We start from the raw sequence: 17,102 nt of genomic DNA, 5'->3' as shown, positions 1-17,102 counted from the left end.
GTACTATTAAATGGACCCACCGGACCCTACTCAGTCTTCACAGAAAATACACCCCGAGCCCTGCAGTGGGGTTTACAGACAGAGAACAGGGCTGACATTGACACCCCGGATTACAAGTGTGTGACCCACGTATGAAAAGTCCGCTGCCAACCCAAGGACACGTGTGCTAAAGGCCACATCAATAGCCTAGGCAGTAGGTGCCCCAGGCATTCGGGAGACGGGAGGTTGGCACGGTCGAGGAGGCTTCTTGGGGGAGGGTGACCCTGCAAGGCACTAGAGCTAAAACTGGGGGGAAAGTTTCCTTGGTGGTGGACTTGAAAGTGGAGTTCTGTTGTTTTTGCCCCCAGCCCCCATGCATTCCCCCCGTTTCTTGTCATAGGTCTCTCTTTTCCTTTGGAGAATCACTTCTCATCCATTCTAAGTCTGGACGTGGTTTTGGGTAGTCATGACACTACCCCAGGCCTGACCAATCAGAACCCTGCACGACCCCGGCCAAAGTCATTGGCTCAGGGATGGGCATGTGATCTGAGCCAGCCAATGAGGGCCCTGCTAGGCACTTTGGCCACAACTCCTGGGAAAGAGAAACCCTCATTCACTGGACTAAGAAAGGAGGATGCAAGTCTGCAGCTTCTAGTGCCATTTTTTAAAACTACTTTGGGAAAACCCAAGAATGCAAATAAAAGAAAAACAGTAAAGCCAAGAGCGAGGGAGAGACCAGTTCCTGATGATATCATTTGAGCACCTGAATCCAACCTGGACTTTTTCAGTTCCAAGAATCAATACCATCTCCTTCATTTCTCCCTAATTTTACGTAAGCTTGTTTGGGTTGAGCTCCTGCCACTTGCAGCCATGGAGGCTGATAAAGAGATGGAGAGAGAGAGTGTACCAGGCATGGGCAAGATGCAGAGGCAGGATGCAAAGAGTACACCTGGAGAATGAGAAGAGAAAGGCGGCCAGGCTGCAGAGACAGGAGAAGTCAGTCCACGGAGACCCAGAGCAAAGAAAACACAAGTGCAATGCGCAGAGAGTGGTATCTTAGGAGGAAGGGCAATATGGAGATGTGTGCAAAAAGTCAAGGTCAGACACGACAAGGGTCTGGCTTAGATGGTAAAGGGGACACAAGGGAAGGGACAGGCTTTAGAGACAGAAAAGCATTCGCAAATGTGGGAGAGGCTAAGAGTCGACACGCTCCAAGGTTTAGACCTGATGAGAGTTATGGAATAACTAAACACGTGGAGACGGGCAGGGGAGACGAGCCCCCTGAGGACGAGAAACAGCCAGATTGTGGCTCGTTGGGCTTTGGGGTTTCTGTTGGGTTTTTTCTTTTTTTGTTGTTCACTATTTGTACCATTTCAAATTAGTACAAAACATTTTTAGGGCGTCCCTGGTTGAGGATACTTCACACGTGTTATCACAACTCCTCGCTGGGGGACTGAGTGTATCCTGTGCGACACCCCAGGGAGGGGGCTCTGGAAGCCTGTGCCTGGCTCCCCCAGACTCTACCCCACGTGCCTTTCCCCTTGCCGATCGTGCTGTGTGCCCTGTTGCTGTGATAACTCACAGCCGTGTGGACGACAAGATATAAAGAGGAACTTGCTCCTGGCTCTCCTCTGCGTTCTCTTGCTCTGGTTCATTCTTCCTCTTTGAATTCAGTCCTGGACTCACTTTGCTTCTCACACTCTCCCCCGGGATGACTGCCCATCCCCAAGCTTTTAAAAACTACAGGCCAGTGACTCTGAAATTGACATCTCCACCCGAGGCCCTTCTTCTGAGCATCAGACTCATCTATCCTTGGAAATAGGGTCTTTACAGAAGTAATCAAGTTAAAATGAAGTCATTAAGGTAGGTCCTAATCCAATATGACTGGTGTCCTTCTAAAAGGTGGGTATTTGGACAAAGAGAAAGACACAGGGAGAACAACAAGAGAACACGAAGACAGAGATCGGGGTGATGCCTCTACGAGGCAAAGAAGGTCAAAGATTGGCAGCAAACTACCAGAAGCCAGGAGAGAAGCGTGGGAGATTCTCCCTCAAAGCCCTCAGAAGGAACCAGCCCTGCCGATGCCCTGATCTCGGACTCCTGGCCTCCAGAACCGTGAGACAATAGACGTTTGCTGTCTATTGTACCCTTTTGTGGTACTCTGCTACAGCAGCCCTCGAAAACAAACACACTACCTAACAGCCGGTAGGTGTAGCGGACTCCACAAGCCCCACGGGACACAGGCCCAATCTGGTCTTCCCTTCCTGGTAAATGGAACCACTCATCACTCACTCAAGCCAGGAACCCGAGAATCACACTTGACACTCTCTTCCTCACCTCGTCCGGTCCATCCAAGTCCCATTGGCTCTACCTCCAAAATATCTCGAGAATCCACCAGTTCTCTCTGTTCCCACTGTCCCACCCTCGTCCAAGTCGCTGTCACGTCTCACCTGCACCTGGGCAGCAGCTCCAAGCTGGCTGCCTTCTCGGGGTCTGATGCATATCTAATCCAGTTCCCACAGGGCAGCCAGAGGGCTCTTTTAAAAATAGAAATCTGGGGACTTCCCTGGCGGTCCAGTGGTTAAGATTCCGCGCTTCCAAGGCAGGGGGCGTGGGTTCAATCCCTGGTCGGGGAACTAAGATCCCACATGCCATGCAGCATGACCAAAAATAAAATAAAAATAAATAAAAATGTAAATCCGTACCACAGCACCGCACCCAGAATAAAATCTAGTCTCGGGCTTCCCTGGTGGCGCAGTGGTTGAGAGTCCGCCTGCCGATGCAGGGGACACGGGTTCATGCCCCAGTCCGGGAAGATCCCACATGCTGCGGAGCAGCTGGGCCCGTGAGCCACGGCGCTGAGCCCGGGCGTCCGGAGCCCGTGCTCCGCAACGGGAGAGGCCACAACAGTGAGAGGCCCGCGTACCACAAAAAAAAAAAAAAAAAAAATCTATTCTCCTTTAAATGGCTCACAAGGCCCTGCGCGGTGTGGCCCCTTCAGCTGGTTTGCATCCCGTCCACCAGCTCACCACGCTCCCGCCGTACACACTGTACCCTTGGCCTGTGATGCGCCTACCCACCTGTGAGAGCCTGAATGATGCCTCCTCTGCAGGTAGGAAGTGCTTTAAAAAGGTAACGCTTATCAGACAGCCTCCGCTGAAAGCTGAGCAGCGGAGACCAGCAATGCCTGTGCGAGACCAGCGTCCTGGTACCTGAGGTGAGCATGTTGTTGATGAGCTCCAGGAAACCCTCCTCGGCCACGTGGGCATCCGTGAGCAGGAAGATCATCATCTTGTTCTCAATGCCAAGTTTCAGGTAAAGGTTCTTCAGATCTTCCCGGAAACTGTTCTCAGAGTAGCCGCGGCTCAGAAGGATCTCAAACACCTGCCGACACGGAGCACAGCATCCCCGTGAGACCACCGGCCCTAGGGAGGGTGTCCAGGTAAGTGCAGAGGGAGAGGACAGCTCCAGGCAGCGCAGCTCGGGCTGAGCCACGATCAAAGAGGGACCAGTGACAGCAAATCTGGATGACCTGGGCCATTTTCACAAGATACGGTTGAGTGAGAAATGCAGGACACACAAAACTGACATCCCTTTTTGTCAAACAAACCACAGCGGACGTCCTGTGCGGGTGCACACGTGTGCGAGGTGAGAGCTTATGCAGGGAACAAGGCCTGCAAAAAGAGGGGTGGGGGTAATGCAAAGGACACCCTCAGTCATTAAAATGAGTCATTTGATGGGAGTTCCCTGGCAGTCCAGTGGTTAGGACCTGGCGCTTCCATCCCTGGTTGGGGAACTAAGATCCCGCAAGCCACATGGGGTGGCCAAAGAAACAAAAGAGTCATTTGAGTTACTGGGAGGGAGGGACGGCAGAGGATAGCCAAGCAACAGAGGAAATGCGTGTGGGTACAGTCACTGTGCGAACTCATTTAAAATGCGATAAACTGGGGGAAGATGTGTAAAAACACCGAATAAGAAGCAATTTAAAAAATCTTAAATTCAAAAGTCCTATTACACACAAAATAGATAAAAATGGAAATAAGGACACAAATGTCAGCCAAGTCTTTCCTGTTCAAGCATTTCCTCCGGCTCACATGTGTAGAAGTTTAACTGCGACCAACGGTTTAGAAAAAGCTCAGATTTATGGAAACAGAAGGATCCCTCATTTCCTCCCTCCCCTCTACCTCTAGTGTCTCTCTCTCTCTCTCTCTCTCTCTCTCTCTCTGTCACACACACACACACACACACACACACACACACAGAGCCTCTTTCACACTCACAGGTACTCACACATGCTCACACGCAGCCACTCACACACTTTCACACCCACACACGTTCACACTCACAGTCAACTCTCAAACACGCACTCAGTCGACACACTTCCATGTTCGTGGGTACACACACAGGTGCTCACCCATTTTCACACTCAAAGTCCCTCACACACATTCACACACGGTTACACACACGTGGACACCTGCACACCCTCTCACACAGTCACAGGCACAATCTCAGGGCAACATGGAAGCCCTCCAGCCACATATAATCAGGTCTCCAGTTCTACCTGCCGCCTGCAGACCCCGTTCATCCTCCCCGAGTGTAGCTTTCACTGCGCCCCCTCAACAGGTCCCGGCACCCCTGGCATGGACAGCTCTCCTGGTCCCCCTGCCCAACTGCCCCTCCACTTCCCAGGACACAGGGACGGCCCAGCACAGCCCACTCCTTCTCCACCTCCCTCTGACATCCTCTCCGCCATTCTTCGAGCCCAAGATGCACAAGCGCTACCTCAAAGGAAAATGCATCCATTTTTGTTTGTTTGTTTGTTTCTTGGTTTTGTTTTTCTGGACGTGCATCATGGCATGTGGGACTTTAGTTCCCCAACCAGGGATCAAACCTGCTCCCCCTGTAGTGGAAGCGCAGAGTCTTAACCACTGGACCACCAGGGAAGTCCCAAAAATGCATCAGTTTTACCTGGAATAATCAACAGAAAAGTCAACTTGCCCAGAGGGTAACATTACATCCTACAGAAAAGTGTAGGAAACAATAGTAAAACAATTACATTTGAATAATGGATGATTTTGATTACATACTTTATCTAATTTTAAAGGTACATCAACCAAGTTAGTTTAGAAATACTTTCAACAAAAGGTTAATATTTGTGAAATACTGCAAGCTAGATTCATTGAATTAACTGTGACTCCTCTTCTATATAAAGAGTTCTCACAAATCAATAAGCATATAAAGAGGCAACTCAAAAAAGGGAAAAGACAAATATCTAATGAACGTATAAAAAGATATTCAAACTGCACTATTAATTAAAGAAATAAATTCTCATTTGAACTATAATAGTTTTCACCCATAACCCTGGCAGATATCAGAATGACAATACCTGGTATTGGCAGAGTAGGGAGAAAAGGACATTGCTGGTAGCATAAATCAGTTTAGTCCTTTGTCCTGGGACTGATTGGTTGTTAATGAAGACATTTTAAAAAATAAACCAAATACAGTGAATAATAGAATGACACTGTAAACCCCACCCATCTTTAACATTTGCTAAAAACCCAAAAGTCATATTTGCTTCAAAACTATTTTTAACAAAGTTATGGATAAAATTAAAAATCCTTTGCTTCTCCTCTGAGCCTCCATCTCCAGGCTTTTCTTTTTCTTTTTTTTTTTTTTTTTTTTTCTTTTTTTTTGCCACACCGTGAGGCTTGCAGGATCTTAGTTCCCTGACCAGGGATCGAACCCACGCCCCAGCAGTGAAAGCACTGAGTCCTAACCACTGGACCGCCAGGCAATTCCCTAGGCCGTTTTTACTCCTGATTCAAGGAGGCACACTCCACCATGAATTCAGGTCCAACCTTTCTAATGTGAAATCTGGCGCCACAGATCAAAGGTCTTTTAAAAACATATACCCTTAAACCCTCCAGTTTCCCAATTTCAAAAGAAAATGTTTGCATGGAAAAAACTGATCGGTGTGCAAAGAACAAGAACGTTCATCACCGCACTGTTTATAATAACAAAACAAGGAAAAGGCTAAGTGTCCACCAACAGAGAGGCTTATGTGTGGCATATCTACCCAAGGGAACATTGGGCAGTGTTTCAAAGGAAAATGCAAATATATAGCTATTGACTTTAAAAGATGTCAGTGATCTAGAGTTAAATGGAAAAAAACAGATTACAAAGGTTCCATATAGATGTTAATTATATAATATTGCAAAATTGTAATATTTCTAAATGTCTAACTAAAGAAGAATTTTTAATTAAAATATTGTACTACACATTCATCAAATTTGGATTCTGAAAGATGTCAAATGACAAGGGATGTTGACATGTTAAATGGAAAAGGTATATATTATTTTTATACTCTGAACAATATAATTTGAAAATAAAATTTTACAAGACCCTCTTAAGAAAAAGTTACATTAACCCATTGCTAATAATAAGTTAATATATTTGTAGACTCATAGGAAAATTCTGGAAGGATGTGCACCAAAATGTTACTAGGAACCAACAGCGGTAATCCTTAGGTGATGAGATTACATGATCTTTATTTTCTTTAGATGTTTCTGCATTTTCCGAATAGCTGCAACGAGGACATATTACGTGTATATAGAGACCAGTGATCCCATAACAACCGTGATCACTCTGTGATGATGATAATGATGCTGAGTTCAATCTGATTCCAGAAGACATGAGAAGACGAATAAGACAGTTTGTGCAAAAGGACACCTTCTAATGCTAGTAGAAGGATTACGGAAACCCAACAAGAGGTATCCCCTCCGAGGATGGATCAAAGGGATCCAGGGTAGGCATCAGGGGTAGCTGAGTGCCTGGTAATGACTGAGGCTGAATAACGACCCTGTTCTGCCCAGGAAAAGCAGGCACGCCAGGGGGCGGCGGGGGTGGGGGGGTGTCAAGGCACCTGGGGCTAGTTTTCAGCAAAAACAGAGACATTGAGGATAATGCAAGACCCTAGTAATGAACAGGATCGGATACCAGAGAACTAAGGACAGTGTGGGAGGGTGAGTTGCGGAGGCGACTCCTCTTCAAAATTGGTTCTCATTGCACGGCGCACGTCTCCACGGTGACGGGCCAGGCTGGCGAGTTAACCTGTGGGCACTGCAGGACTATCTGTAAGAGCCTAAAGACGGCGTGGAGAAACAGGACCCCTCATACAGTGCTGGGGGGATACAGAATGGTGAGGCCCTTTGGAAAACAATCTGGCAGTTTCTCAAATGAGTCAACAGAGAATTGCCGTTATGACCCAGCAACTCTGCTCTTAGGTATCCACCCAAGAGAAATGAAAACGTATGTCCACACAGAATCTTGTACATGAATGCTTAGAGCAGTGTAGTTCATAATAGCCAAAAGGTGGAAATGACCCAAATGACTGTCAACAGATGAATGGATAAACGAAACGTGGTCTACCACACAGGGAACGCGATTCAGCCACAAAATGGAGTGAAGCACTGATACATAGATGAAGCTTGAAAACGTTACGCTAAACGCAAGGAGCTGCCACAAAAGACCACATGCTCTGATTCTATTTGTATGAAAATACAGGATAGGAAAGTCGAGAGAGACAGAAAGTAGAGTAGTGGTTTCCTAGGGCTGGGGGGTGGTTGGAAGGACAGGAAGAGAGAGGGCAACAGCTAAAGGGCTTGGGATTTCTTCTTGAGATGATGAAAATGTTCTAAAATTGAATGTGGTAATGGTTTCACAACCTTTGGAACATATTTTTATAAAACTATTGAATTGTACACCTTACGTGGATGACCCGTATGGTCTGTGAAATGTATCTCAATAAAACTTTTTTTTTTTTTTTTTTTGCGATACGCGGGCCTCTCACTGCTGTGGCCTCTCCCGTTGCGGAGCACAGGCTCCGGACGCGCAGGCTCAGCGGCCATGGCTCACGGGCCCCGCCGCTCCGCGGCACGTGGGATCTTCCCGGACCGGGGCACGAACCCGCGTCCCCTGCATCGGCAGGCGGACTCTCAACCACTGCGCCACCAGGGAAGCCCAACTTTTTTTTTTTTTTTAAAGATTCTAAGACTGTACCAGAACCACGCATGCTGGTTGTGCTGATACATCGCCGGCCCTCAACGCCGGGTCCATGGAGCTGTAGGGCAACCCCTCCTCCACACGAGCACAGGTCACAGGTCACGGGATTTGCTCGTGTTTGACTTTCGAACTTGATTCGACAGATTCTTCATTCCAAATACAATACAATAGTTAGATGCTTCAAATATTCAGTTAAAATAATATCAACCCCCCCCCCAACAAAAACACTTTATACTCTACGAAAACATCGTGTTATGGTCTGTTATAGATAGCTCAAATATTTGCAGGAACTACTAACTGTGGAAATTGGGATACCAAACCCATTTCTGGGGGGTGGGAGGGGAGCTCGGCGCACCTCATAGCCAGCTGTGAAGGCGGCCAGCCTGGCCAGAGACTGCTTCCCGGAGCCCCCGACCCCGACCAACAGGGCGTGGCCACGGTCCAGTCGAATGATGCGGTGCACACGGGTCAGGTGCTCCAAAGCATCGTCAAAGAGAACCAAGCTCATTTTGGTGTTGCTTTCATTATACTCTTCAAGAATTTCCTGAATTTTAGAAAAAGAAATAATTTTCTTTAAGAATCACTGGTTTTTAAGAGACAGACTCTCTCCTTTTGTGCTAGAGTGACTAAGAACAGAGGAGAGATTTTTCTGAATGTCTATAATTGCTGAAATTATTCAATCATTCAGGTTTAAGAGACTAGCTTTTACGATCAAGATTCCGATCTGCTGGTCTGTGACTGGCCAGCAGCGAGACAATGCTAGTTACAAGGTTCGACTCATGAATTAAGACGAGGATGAATATTAGGGGGGCAGACGAGTGGTTCCCAAAGCTGGCTGTGCGTCGGAACCCTGGCACCCTTCATGGGCTTGATGAAGGGAAACGCACAAAGATGGGCCCCAGGGGTCTGTGTGTTGAACAAATTCATCAGACCATTCCCACGCACCACTGGACATGGACACCACTGGATCAGACACAAGCCCACATCCTGAACCAAGAGACAGAGGCATGGGTGCCCTTCCTAGCTCCACCTCCTGGGCACCCATGCAATGCGCTCCCGGAAGAGGTGAGCCGTGTCCGCACCTGGAACAAAGCCTTGGCTGCCTCATAGTCCTGAATGTCTTCATAAATGCGCGTTTCCTCTTCGTGCAGAGCCATCCGGAAGTCTCCAAACAGGATGGGGTCCCTCATCACCACCTCCGCGTCATCCTTAAAATGTTCCGTGACCAAGTTGCCTATGTGCTCTTCAACCTGACAATACAAGACCACTTCAGGAAGCCAAACTCAACACCACGGACGTGCTAAGACTCGTCAGAAAAAGAGTGTATGCTAGGATTATCTGAAGTAATTTGCATTCGATTTTTTTCCCCATTGGCTGCAAGGTACTTAATAATCCACCCTACTTTACCTGTTGACTCTCATTATTAGTCTCTATTTTTCTGCAGTGTCCCATACAAAAAATACATTGAAAAAAAATACATTGGGTTTTTTTTGATTTGTACTTTTTCTTTTCACCCAGAGAAGAATTTTGTGGTTAGAGTATTTTTTTGCATTTGCTGGTCCATATTCAATGTACTGACCAGTTGCTTGTCTGTTTCATCGATTAACCGGTCGTGGAAGACTCTCAGACACTCGTTCCTCCAGACTCTCACCATCTGGGTCACCGTCTGGAACCTACAGGATGGAAGGGGCAAAACCAGCCACAAAGTTATCTAGAGAAGAGCAGGCTGAATGCTACTATTTTCAGATGGGTACACAGGGTGCAGAAAAGGACAACACTTCCATAGCCTTTTTTCCCCCCTGGTTTCACATTAATTGAAATTTAAAGCAAGCTAACAATTTAATCGTAAAGACCGTAACGTTGTCATTCATAACTTATCCTGCTGCACGGAAGGAAAAGAACATTGTCTATAAGTGACATAAATGACCTGAGAACCTGACAGGACTCCTACTTGCTGGAATTTATGAATTTAAAATCAGCAGCAGAGCCACTGGCAGCTCCTTTTTCTAAGAACCAACTGACCCCAGTTCCGGGTTTTTTTCTGGTTTCTGGCAAAGAGCTCTCACTCCACCCTAAATACCTAGAGCTGCTCTCTCTGGAACTGCCATTCTGAAACCTTCAAGGGCACCCAGGAGTCAGTGTGGGTACGGGGAAAGTTCCTAATTCATTTTCCAATATTTTGTGGATTCATAACATGAATCCACGAAATTGGAGGATCCCTGCAAACCTACATAGATGAAAGTTTACATTAATGCAAATACACAGATACGTCCAGCTTTCATGAGTCAATCTCTAGACCCAGACTTAAATCCCTTCTGTCCTCCATGCCTAACTTCTCCCAAAGACACATATATTGATAATAGAACCAGTTAGCAACTGACAACAATTCAGGTGTATGAAGGAAAGGCTCCACGCGGGCCAATTTCACCTTTAGAACTGAGAACAAATGGTTGTCACAGCAGTCCTACCGCGGGGTTGAACACACCTGTCCACACGGCCACACACCTGCCTCTCCTGGCTCCACCTGCCTTCAACTCAAGGGCTCAAGAGGCATCAGGTCTTAACCAAGCATTTGACTCTGTTCTTTGTTTAACGTAAACAGAAAGACACTGGGTAATTAATTGATACATGGATTCACACCACATTCCTTGATAGCTCCTCTGTCTTAAAAGAATAAGAAAACCCATCGTACCGATGGGACACATTTTAGTGAGAGAAAACAAACTCACCGTTCTGGCTTAGTGAGGACAAGACCGTTAAAAACCCGCGAGAGATCTCGAAGGTTAAAGATGTAGTGGAACTTGGATGGGGTGGGCAGTAGATCCTGAACAATGTTTTTGTAAAGTGCCAAAGTGCAGGATGTCAGCTTGTCACTTACAGCCACAATGCTCTCATGAAACACCTACAGAATGAAAAGATACCCCCCAAGTGTCTATCAGTGAATGAATGGATAAGCAAAATGTGGTCCATCCATACCGTGGAATATGACTGGGCCATAAAAAAGAATGAAGCACTGACACCTGCTACACTGATGGATGAACCTTGAAAACGTGATACTCAGTGAAAGAAACCAAACACAGAAGGCCACATATTGTATGATTCCATCAATGGGAAATTTCCAGAATAGGAAAATCCACAGAGACAGAACGCAGATCAGTGGTTGCCGGGGGCTGAAGGATAGAATGGAATAACTGCTTTTGGGGTGATAAAAATATTCTGGAACTAGACAGTGGTGATAGTTGTACAACATTGTGAATGTACTAAATGCCGCTGAACTGTATACTTTAAAATGGTTTTAACAGCTAATCTTATGTTGCATGAATTTTACCATAATTTTTTGAGAGGAGGTAAGAAAACAATTAAAGAAATAGAGAAACTAATCATCTGATCTGCTTTTGTTTCCCTAGATTTTCTCATTAACTGACAGGTCAACGTGATATGAAACCAAAGCCCCAAACCAGCCCTCAGTTTGAGGTTGATTTGACTAGCGCAGACCTCACTGTTGTGGAAGCGAATGGCTTAACGTAGGGCACGAACACGCCAGGTGACCACTGATCCCACACCTTTATGTTTCCTGCCTGGCCCTTCAGGACTTTAAGTGTGCAAGCCTGCTTTAGAAGGCAAATGGCAGGATCAGAAGGTCATTATTTAAATGAACGGGTTCCATTTATGGGGGTCACGTAAATCACAATGATAACAGCAATAACTAGTATCTAGTGAGTATCGGACATGTGCTGGGCACTGTGCCACACACTTTACACGCATTTTCTCCTTTCATTCTCCCAAACCCTAAGTGAGGGGTACCAGAATTATCTCCCTGTTCCGGAGGAGGATGGGGACTGAAAGCTCTCAAGGGACTTGCCCAAGGAGCAGAATGGGGACTGACTCCAGAGCCCAATTCCTCTAGTTGGTTCCAAGTCCTCTAGTTGGTTCACTGCTGTCACTCAAGGTGGCCTAGGTAACTCAGGGCCACATCACAACTTCCATGGGACCCAGGCACCTTCATGGGTCCCTTCCTCCATAAAAATACATTACTTATATATCTTATTATATATATTATATTCTTTATATATATTATATAAATATATTACATGTTATTTCTAGAAAACTATATTTATACATTATTTTATTTAATTATAATTAAATATATTATCTTACGTATATATTACGACTGCCTTGGTAGAAAGATGAATATGATGCAGGCTGAATTATATTGATTCCTTTCTTCTGGTTTTGAAAGCAATGAGAACATGCCCACGGTCCCCTAGAAGCACCGTGGGCTGTAGGCATCGTGTTTGCTGTGCCAGGTGCACACGTTGCTACCGCGTTTCTACCCAACACACGGCCCTCCGGCTCAGACTTCTAATTAAAATCGAATTACCGAGGTATGGCCTTTGAGGATGGAGGAATAAATTAAGTGCAAAGACTCCTCTGAAGGAAATGGAATGTTGAAGACACTGAACAGCGAAATAAATCTCGGGTCGACTTCGTTGCGGCCTCCCCCCGCTTTCCCCATCGCGGCAATAAAGCCACAGTCTCGGATGCTTTTACAGTTCAGCTCCTTCCCCCGGTCGTACAGGTAGCCTTTGTCCAACAGCAGTTTCAGCAGGGCGATCGGCTGCTGTGTGCCATATTCGTCCACCTTGATTTTTTTTTTTTTTTAAAGAAAAGGAAGAACAGTGGTATCATAAAGCAGAACTCAGCAACGCCTCTGCTGCCCACCTAAACTAAATCTCATCTCTCGCTCTCTCGGAGCGCTCTGGCTTGAGTTTCATTGGGCTCCTCAGAGTTTGCAGTTCTATATACTCATGTGTAATTTTTTAGAAATCTGTGTCCCTGTCTAGACTGTAAGCTCCCTGAGGGCAGGAACTATATACGTTTTGCTCATCACTTCACAGCACCAGTCCCATAGGAGGTGCTCAATAAATATATCAGTTGCATGGATGGATGGAAAAACAAGTGTGTGGATGGCTGGCTGGATGCACAGATAGACAGAGGCAAAGATGGATGCACAGATGCATGGATGGATGGATGGATCCTGGCTTTGCAAACAGTCCATCTGGAAGACAGATATTTCAGGGAAAACATGGTTCTGCAGAAAAGATACAAATCTATATCCCAGTGCTAAGAAAACTGTGCACCTCTCAGGCTCTGGCCCCAGAAACACACCCATTGTGCACGCTAAAGTTCCCTTTCCTTGGTAAACCCAGAGGAATCCTGAGGAAGCGCCTGCCCCCATGCTTCCCGAAGCCCATGCTTTCGGGCCGAGAGCAGCATTACTACCCGAAGTACAGCTCATTTGGAAATCTCTCGCTCAAACATATGCTGAATATAGTTCAGAGGCTGCCGTGATACCTACTTCCCTCCTTTGAGAAACTACGGAACACAATCTAAGGAAAGGGTCTCTCTGGTTAAGAAGACACTTCCTGTCACACTGTCCCTTAAGCTGACTCCTCGTAACCTGGGCCCTGCAGACATTGTGCAAAATAAAGACAGGCGTTCTCACGCTCACCCACTCCACGCACACACACGGCCACACAAACACAGCACACTGCCCCGCCCCTGCCGTTAACCCCACCAACCTTTGGCATGTTCATGTCATCCATGAACACCAGGAGGCGTTTCCCCATGGGTGGGCCGTACGTGTCTTTGGTTCGTTTTTCCACGCTGGCTTCTAAATTTCTTTGGATATCCATGGACGTGGTGCGGGAGGAGAAACTGACCATTAACACAATCTGAAACAGAAAGAGATTATTCCAAAGGTGGTCTTTTTTTTCACAGTACCTGCAGGGAATGTTTGATCGTAAGCTAGCATCTCTTTTGCAAATTCGTTGGTATCTGAACTAACTTTTTTATAACCCAACGTGAGTCTGAACTTCATTCTATCTTGTAGCGCTAAAGCAAGAATTCCTCTTCCCTTTTGGCAGGTTGTGTGAAGCAATAACTGGTTGCCAGGTGTGACAGCGTGGACTTCTAACCAGGCGACCTCAGAACCATCACTTAACCTTTCAGAGCCTCGTTCTTCTCATCTGAAAGATGATTTTAATGAAATCTTCTTGGACTACTTCATAGAGTGACTTTATCATGTGAGATGAAATACACCAAGGTGTTTTCAAAACGACAAAGCAATATTCAAACATAAGTTACTATCATGCCTGCTACATCTTAATAAATAAGTCAAAGACAGCATGAACAAACACTAGTTAGTCCTTGGAGGTAACCACTGAGAGAAAGGTGAGGGAGGCCCCCCGATCCCTGTGTGGGGCGCACATCCTCACGCACTCGTACTTGGGGCTTTTCCTCTGCCCCTTCTTAGAGCGATGGGTGAGAGTTCACTGATCAGTGGCTCCGACACTTAATTATGCATCAGAGTCACCTGGAGGGCAGCCTGATGGGGTCCCATCCTCAGAGTTTCCGATTCAGTAGGTCCCAGTGGTATAAGAAAGTTTTCAGGTGATGCTTATGCTGTGGGTCCAGGGACCGCACTTTCGGAACCGCTGCCTTAGATAACACCCTTCTACAAGGTGTCCACAAGTGCAGGTGCACCTGAGCTGAACATCTGAAGGTGAATCTGCTTCTCTTTGTCATGAACGTATCCAGATATGTCTTGTTGGGCCGATAAGCACGAGCTGCTGAGTCCCGGTGGGAAGGGTCACAGCGGGGGGGGGGCTTCTGAACACGGGTTCCCTTTGCTCCATAAACTGGTAGGTCCTTCTGGCCGTAAACATCCTTCGTGTGCCCTCCACAATGGCATCCTCAGAGCTAAATAAACCATGCCTGCACGTGCTGGTATGTGAGTGACCTTGACCATCCATTCGTGGGCAGTGCAACCCAGTCCCGCCCACATCCCTTACGTGCCCATCGCCAAGCTGGGCTGACCACTCCCCGGCCCAGAGGGCCACGTGGCTTCCCGGAGCCTCTTTGCTCCTGGAGGCACCAGCCTAAGGGAGAGTCAGAGGAAAGCAGTGGGGAACTGTCTCCCCTCTGAGGTTCCAGAAGGCCAGAACAGGAATTGGGAACTTAAATGACGGGCAACATTAACAAGGAACTGAGTCAGTGTGTGGACTGGGGACAAATCTATGACAGCTGGAGATCCTGAGTCACAGGCAGCTTCTTGGAGGAGATAAGAGTCTTTGCATGGTTATTAAACATAAAGTAGGACTTGTTTAAAGCCAAGAGAGCTGCAGTGGTGAGCAGGTGGGCCCCGCAGGACCACTCTGAGTACGCAGAGGAGGAATGCCGCGCTCTTTCATAACGTCTCGGTGCACCTGGCGCATTCTGCACGATCGTGTTTCATTTTCGCGTTTTGTCTCCCCTCCTCACAAGACCGGGCCTTAACAGCCTTGTTCACTGTCGTTTGCCCTGGGGCGCCCAGACCCTCCTACGTTTGACATGTGGCTGGAGGAAGGAGGGGAGAAACCCCAAAGTGGTGATGAGGAATGTGAATGCCAGCCTCCAGACGACTCCCAAGCGCCCTCACCTCCAGGCACCCACACCCTGTGTAGCCCCCTCCCGTGCTGTATCAGGGTGGGCCATGGTGGTTTCTGTGTGACCCACAGAATGTGGCAGAAGCGATGGTGTGTGATTTCCTGGGTCATATGAAGCATTGCAGCATCTGCTTTGATATCCTGTACGTTCATTCTGCGGGGAGCCAGCTACCATGTCAAGAGGACACCAGCAGCCCTTGGAGAGGCCCACATGGTGGGGAACTGAGGCCGACCATTTCGGAAGAGGGTCCTCCAGCCACAGTCAAGCCTTCAGATGACCACAGCCCCGGTCAACCTTGCAATCTCATGAGAGAGCCTGGGCTAGAACTACCCAGCTAACCCACTCCCAGATTCCTGACCTGCAGAAACTGACATAGTGTTTGTTGTATGAGCTGCTTCATGCTGGGGTAACTTGTTACGTGGCAATAGATAACAGATACAAATAATGACTTACATTAGTTTCCTCGTTCAGGTTTTTAAGGAAGTTCTGGGTAGTGGCTGTCTTGGAGGTGCCAGATTCACCAACCAAAATAACAGGCTGCCTAATCTTAGCCATTTGTTCCAGCGTCCAGGTAGTACGGGTTGTATCCACTGTGTGAACTAAGGAATATATGAAGAACAGGAGCATCACAGAAATGCCAACAAGGTGTGCACTGGGCAACCTGGAGCTTCACAGGGTCCCATAAATCCCATAAAAAGCATCAGCAAAAACCCAAGAGGTGACCTTGAAAACGTATATATGGGTGAAATCATCTTCGGAGAACCTCACTACCTCAACCATTATTTTTAATAGCTTTATGGAGGTATAACCCACATACCGTAAAATTCACTCCAATTTTAAGTGTACAATTTGATGAGTTTGATACCTTTCTACAGCTGTGTCATCATCACCACATCCAGGTGTAGAACACCCAAACGGTTTTAATATCCCATTCTGATTTATACTCAGGATATTAAAAACTCAGCTTCTCCACTGCATATGTCACTCACTTATCACTTATCAGGATTTGGTTTCCTGACCAACAATTTCCTCTGACGAGAGCATGAAGCCTCAAAGTCAGGTCCGGCTTACTCCTGCGTTGGCAATTTTTAATCCTGATTGGTTCCTGAGAAAATACGTACACCTCACTCTAAAAGAACTCCATACAAACCAAAACCAGATGTTCGTTATGTGAAACGCTTCAGCCTCTATGTTATCCAAATAGCCAGAGGTGTGCACGTAAAATACGACTCAATACACAAAGCCCATGGTACGCGACCCCTCAAGGCGGCATCTCTTACAAAACGCTGCCTTGTTCATTCCACTTTCACTCCTTCCTTCGTCCCTCCCCACGCCCAGCCAGCTCTATGGGGCAGAAGGGAGCCTGTGCAAAGCAACGGGAAGCAGACCGGCACCCTACCTCTTGCCCCGACCTGTCAGGATCCGCCTGCCCAGGGAAAGAGTTGAGAGGCACAGCCAGCAGCACATAAAAGGAATCCAAAGTGCCGCCCTCTTGGAAAAGCCCACGGCTCACGTTCCTCAGTTTCTCCCAACCAGCACTCCGGGTGGGACTCAGAGTACCACAGGGACCTCAG

At 47.1% G+C, this 17,102-nt stretch overlaps 1 protein-coding gene across 1 annotated transcript in view; it reads right to left on the bottom strand.

The window, feature by feature from the left end:
- The window catches only part of DNAH10 (dynein axonemal heavy chain 10), a 147,208-nt gene that overhangs the window by 35,467 nt on the left and 94,639 nt on the right, over nucleotides 1-17,102 (bottom strand). Inside the window, exons 45-52 of the mRNA XM_060121495.1 lie at nucleotides 15,982-16,127; nucleotides 13,623-13,775; nucleotides 12,422-12,682; nucleotides 10,770-10,942; nucleotides 9,620-9,713; nucleotides 9,123-9,290; nucleotides 8,396-8,584; nucleotides 3,192-3,363 (exon numbers count right to left, since the gene is read on the bottom strand). Of these exons, the coding sequence (XP_059977478.1) occupies nucleotides 3,192-3,363; nucleotides 8,396-8,584; nucleotides 9,123-9,290; nucleotides 9,620-9,713; nucleotides 10,770-10,942; nucleotides 12,422-12,682; nucleotides 13,623-13,775; nucleotides 15,982-16,127 (1,356 nt within the window). The remainder of the gene's footprint in view (nucleotides 1-3,191; nucleotides 3,364-8,395; nucleotides 8,585-9,122; nucleotides 9,291-9,619; nucleotides 9,714-10,769; nucleotides 10,943-12,421; nucleotides 12,683-13,622; nucleotides 13,776-15,981; nucleotides 16,128-17,102) is intronic.

The sequence above is a fragment of the Lagenorhynchus albirostris genome, chromosome 14 (assembly GCF_949774975.1).
Source record: "Lagenorhynchus albirostris chromosome 14, mLagAlb1.1, whole genome shotgun sequence".
Lineage (NCBI taxonomy): Eukaryota > Metazoa > Chordata > Mammalia > Artiodactyla > Delphinidae > Lagenorhynchus > Lagenorhynchus albirostris.
Note: the sequence above shows the minus strand (reverse complement) of the source record. Positions and strands in the feature narration are given on the sequence as shown.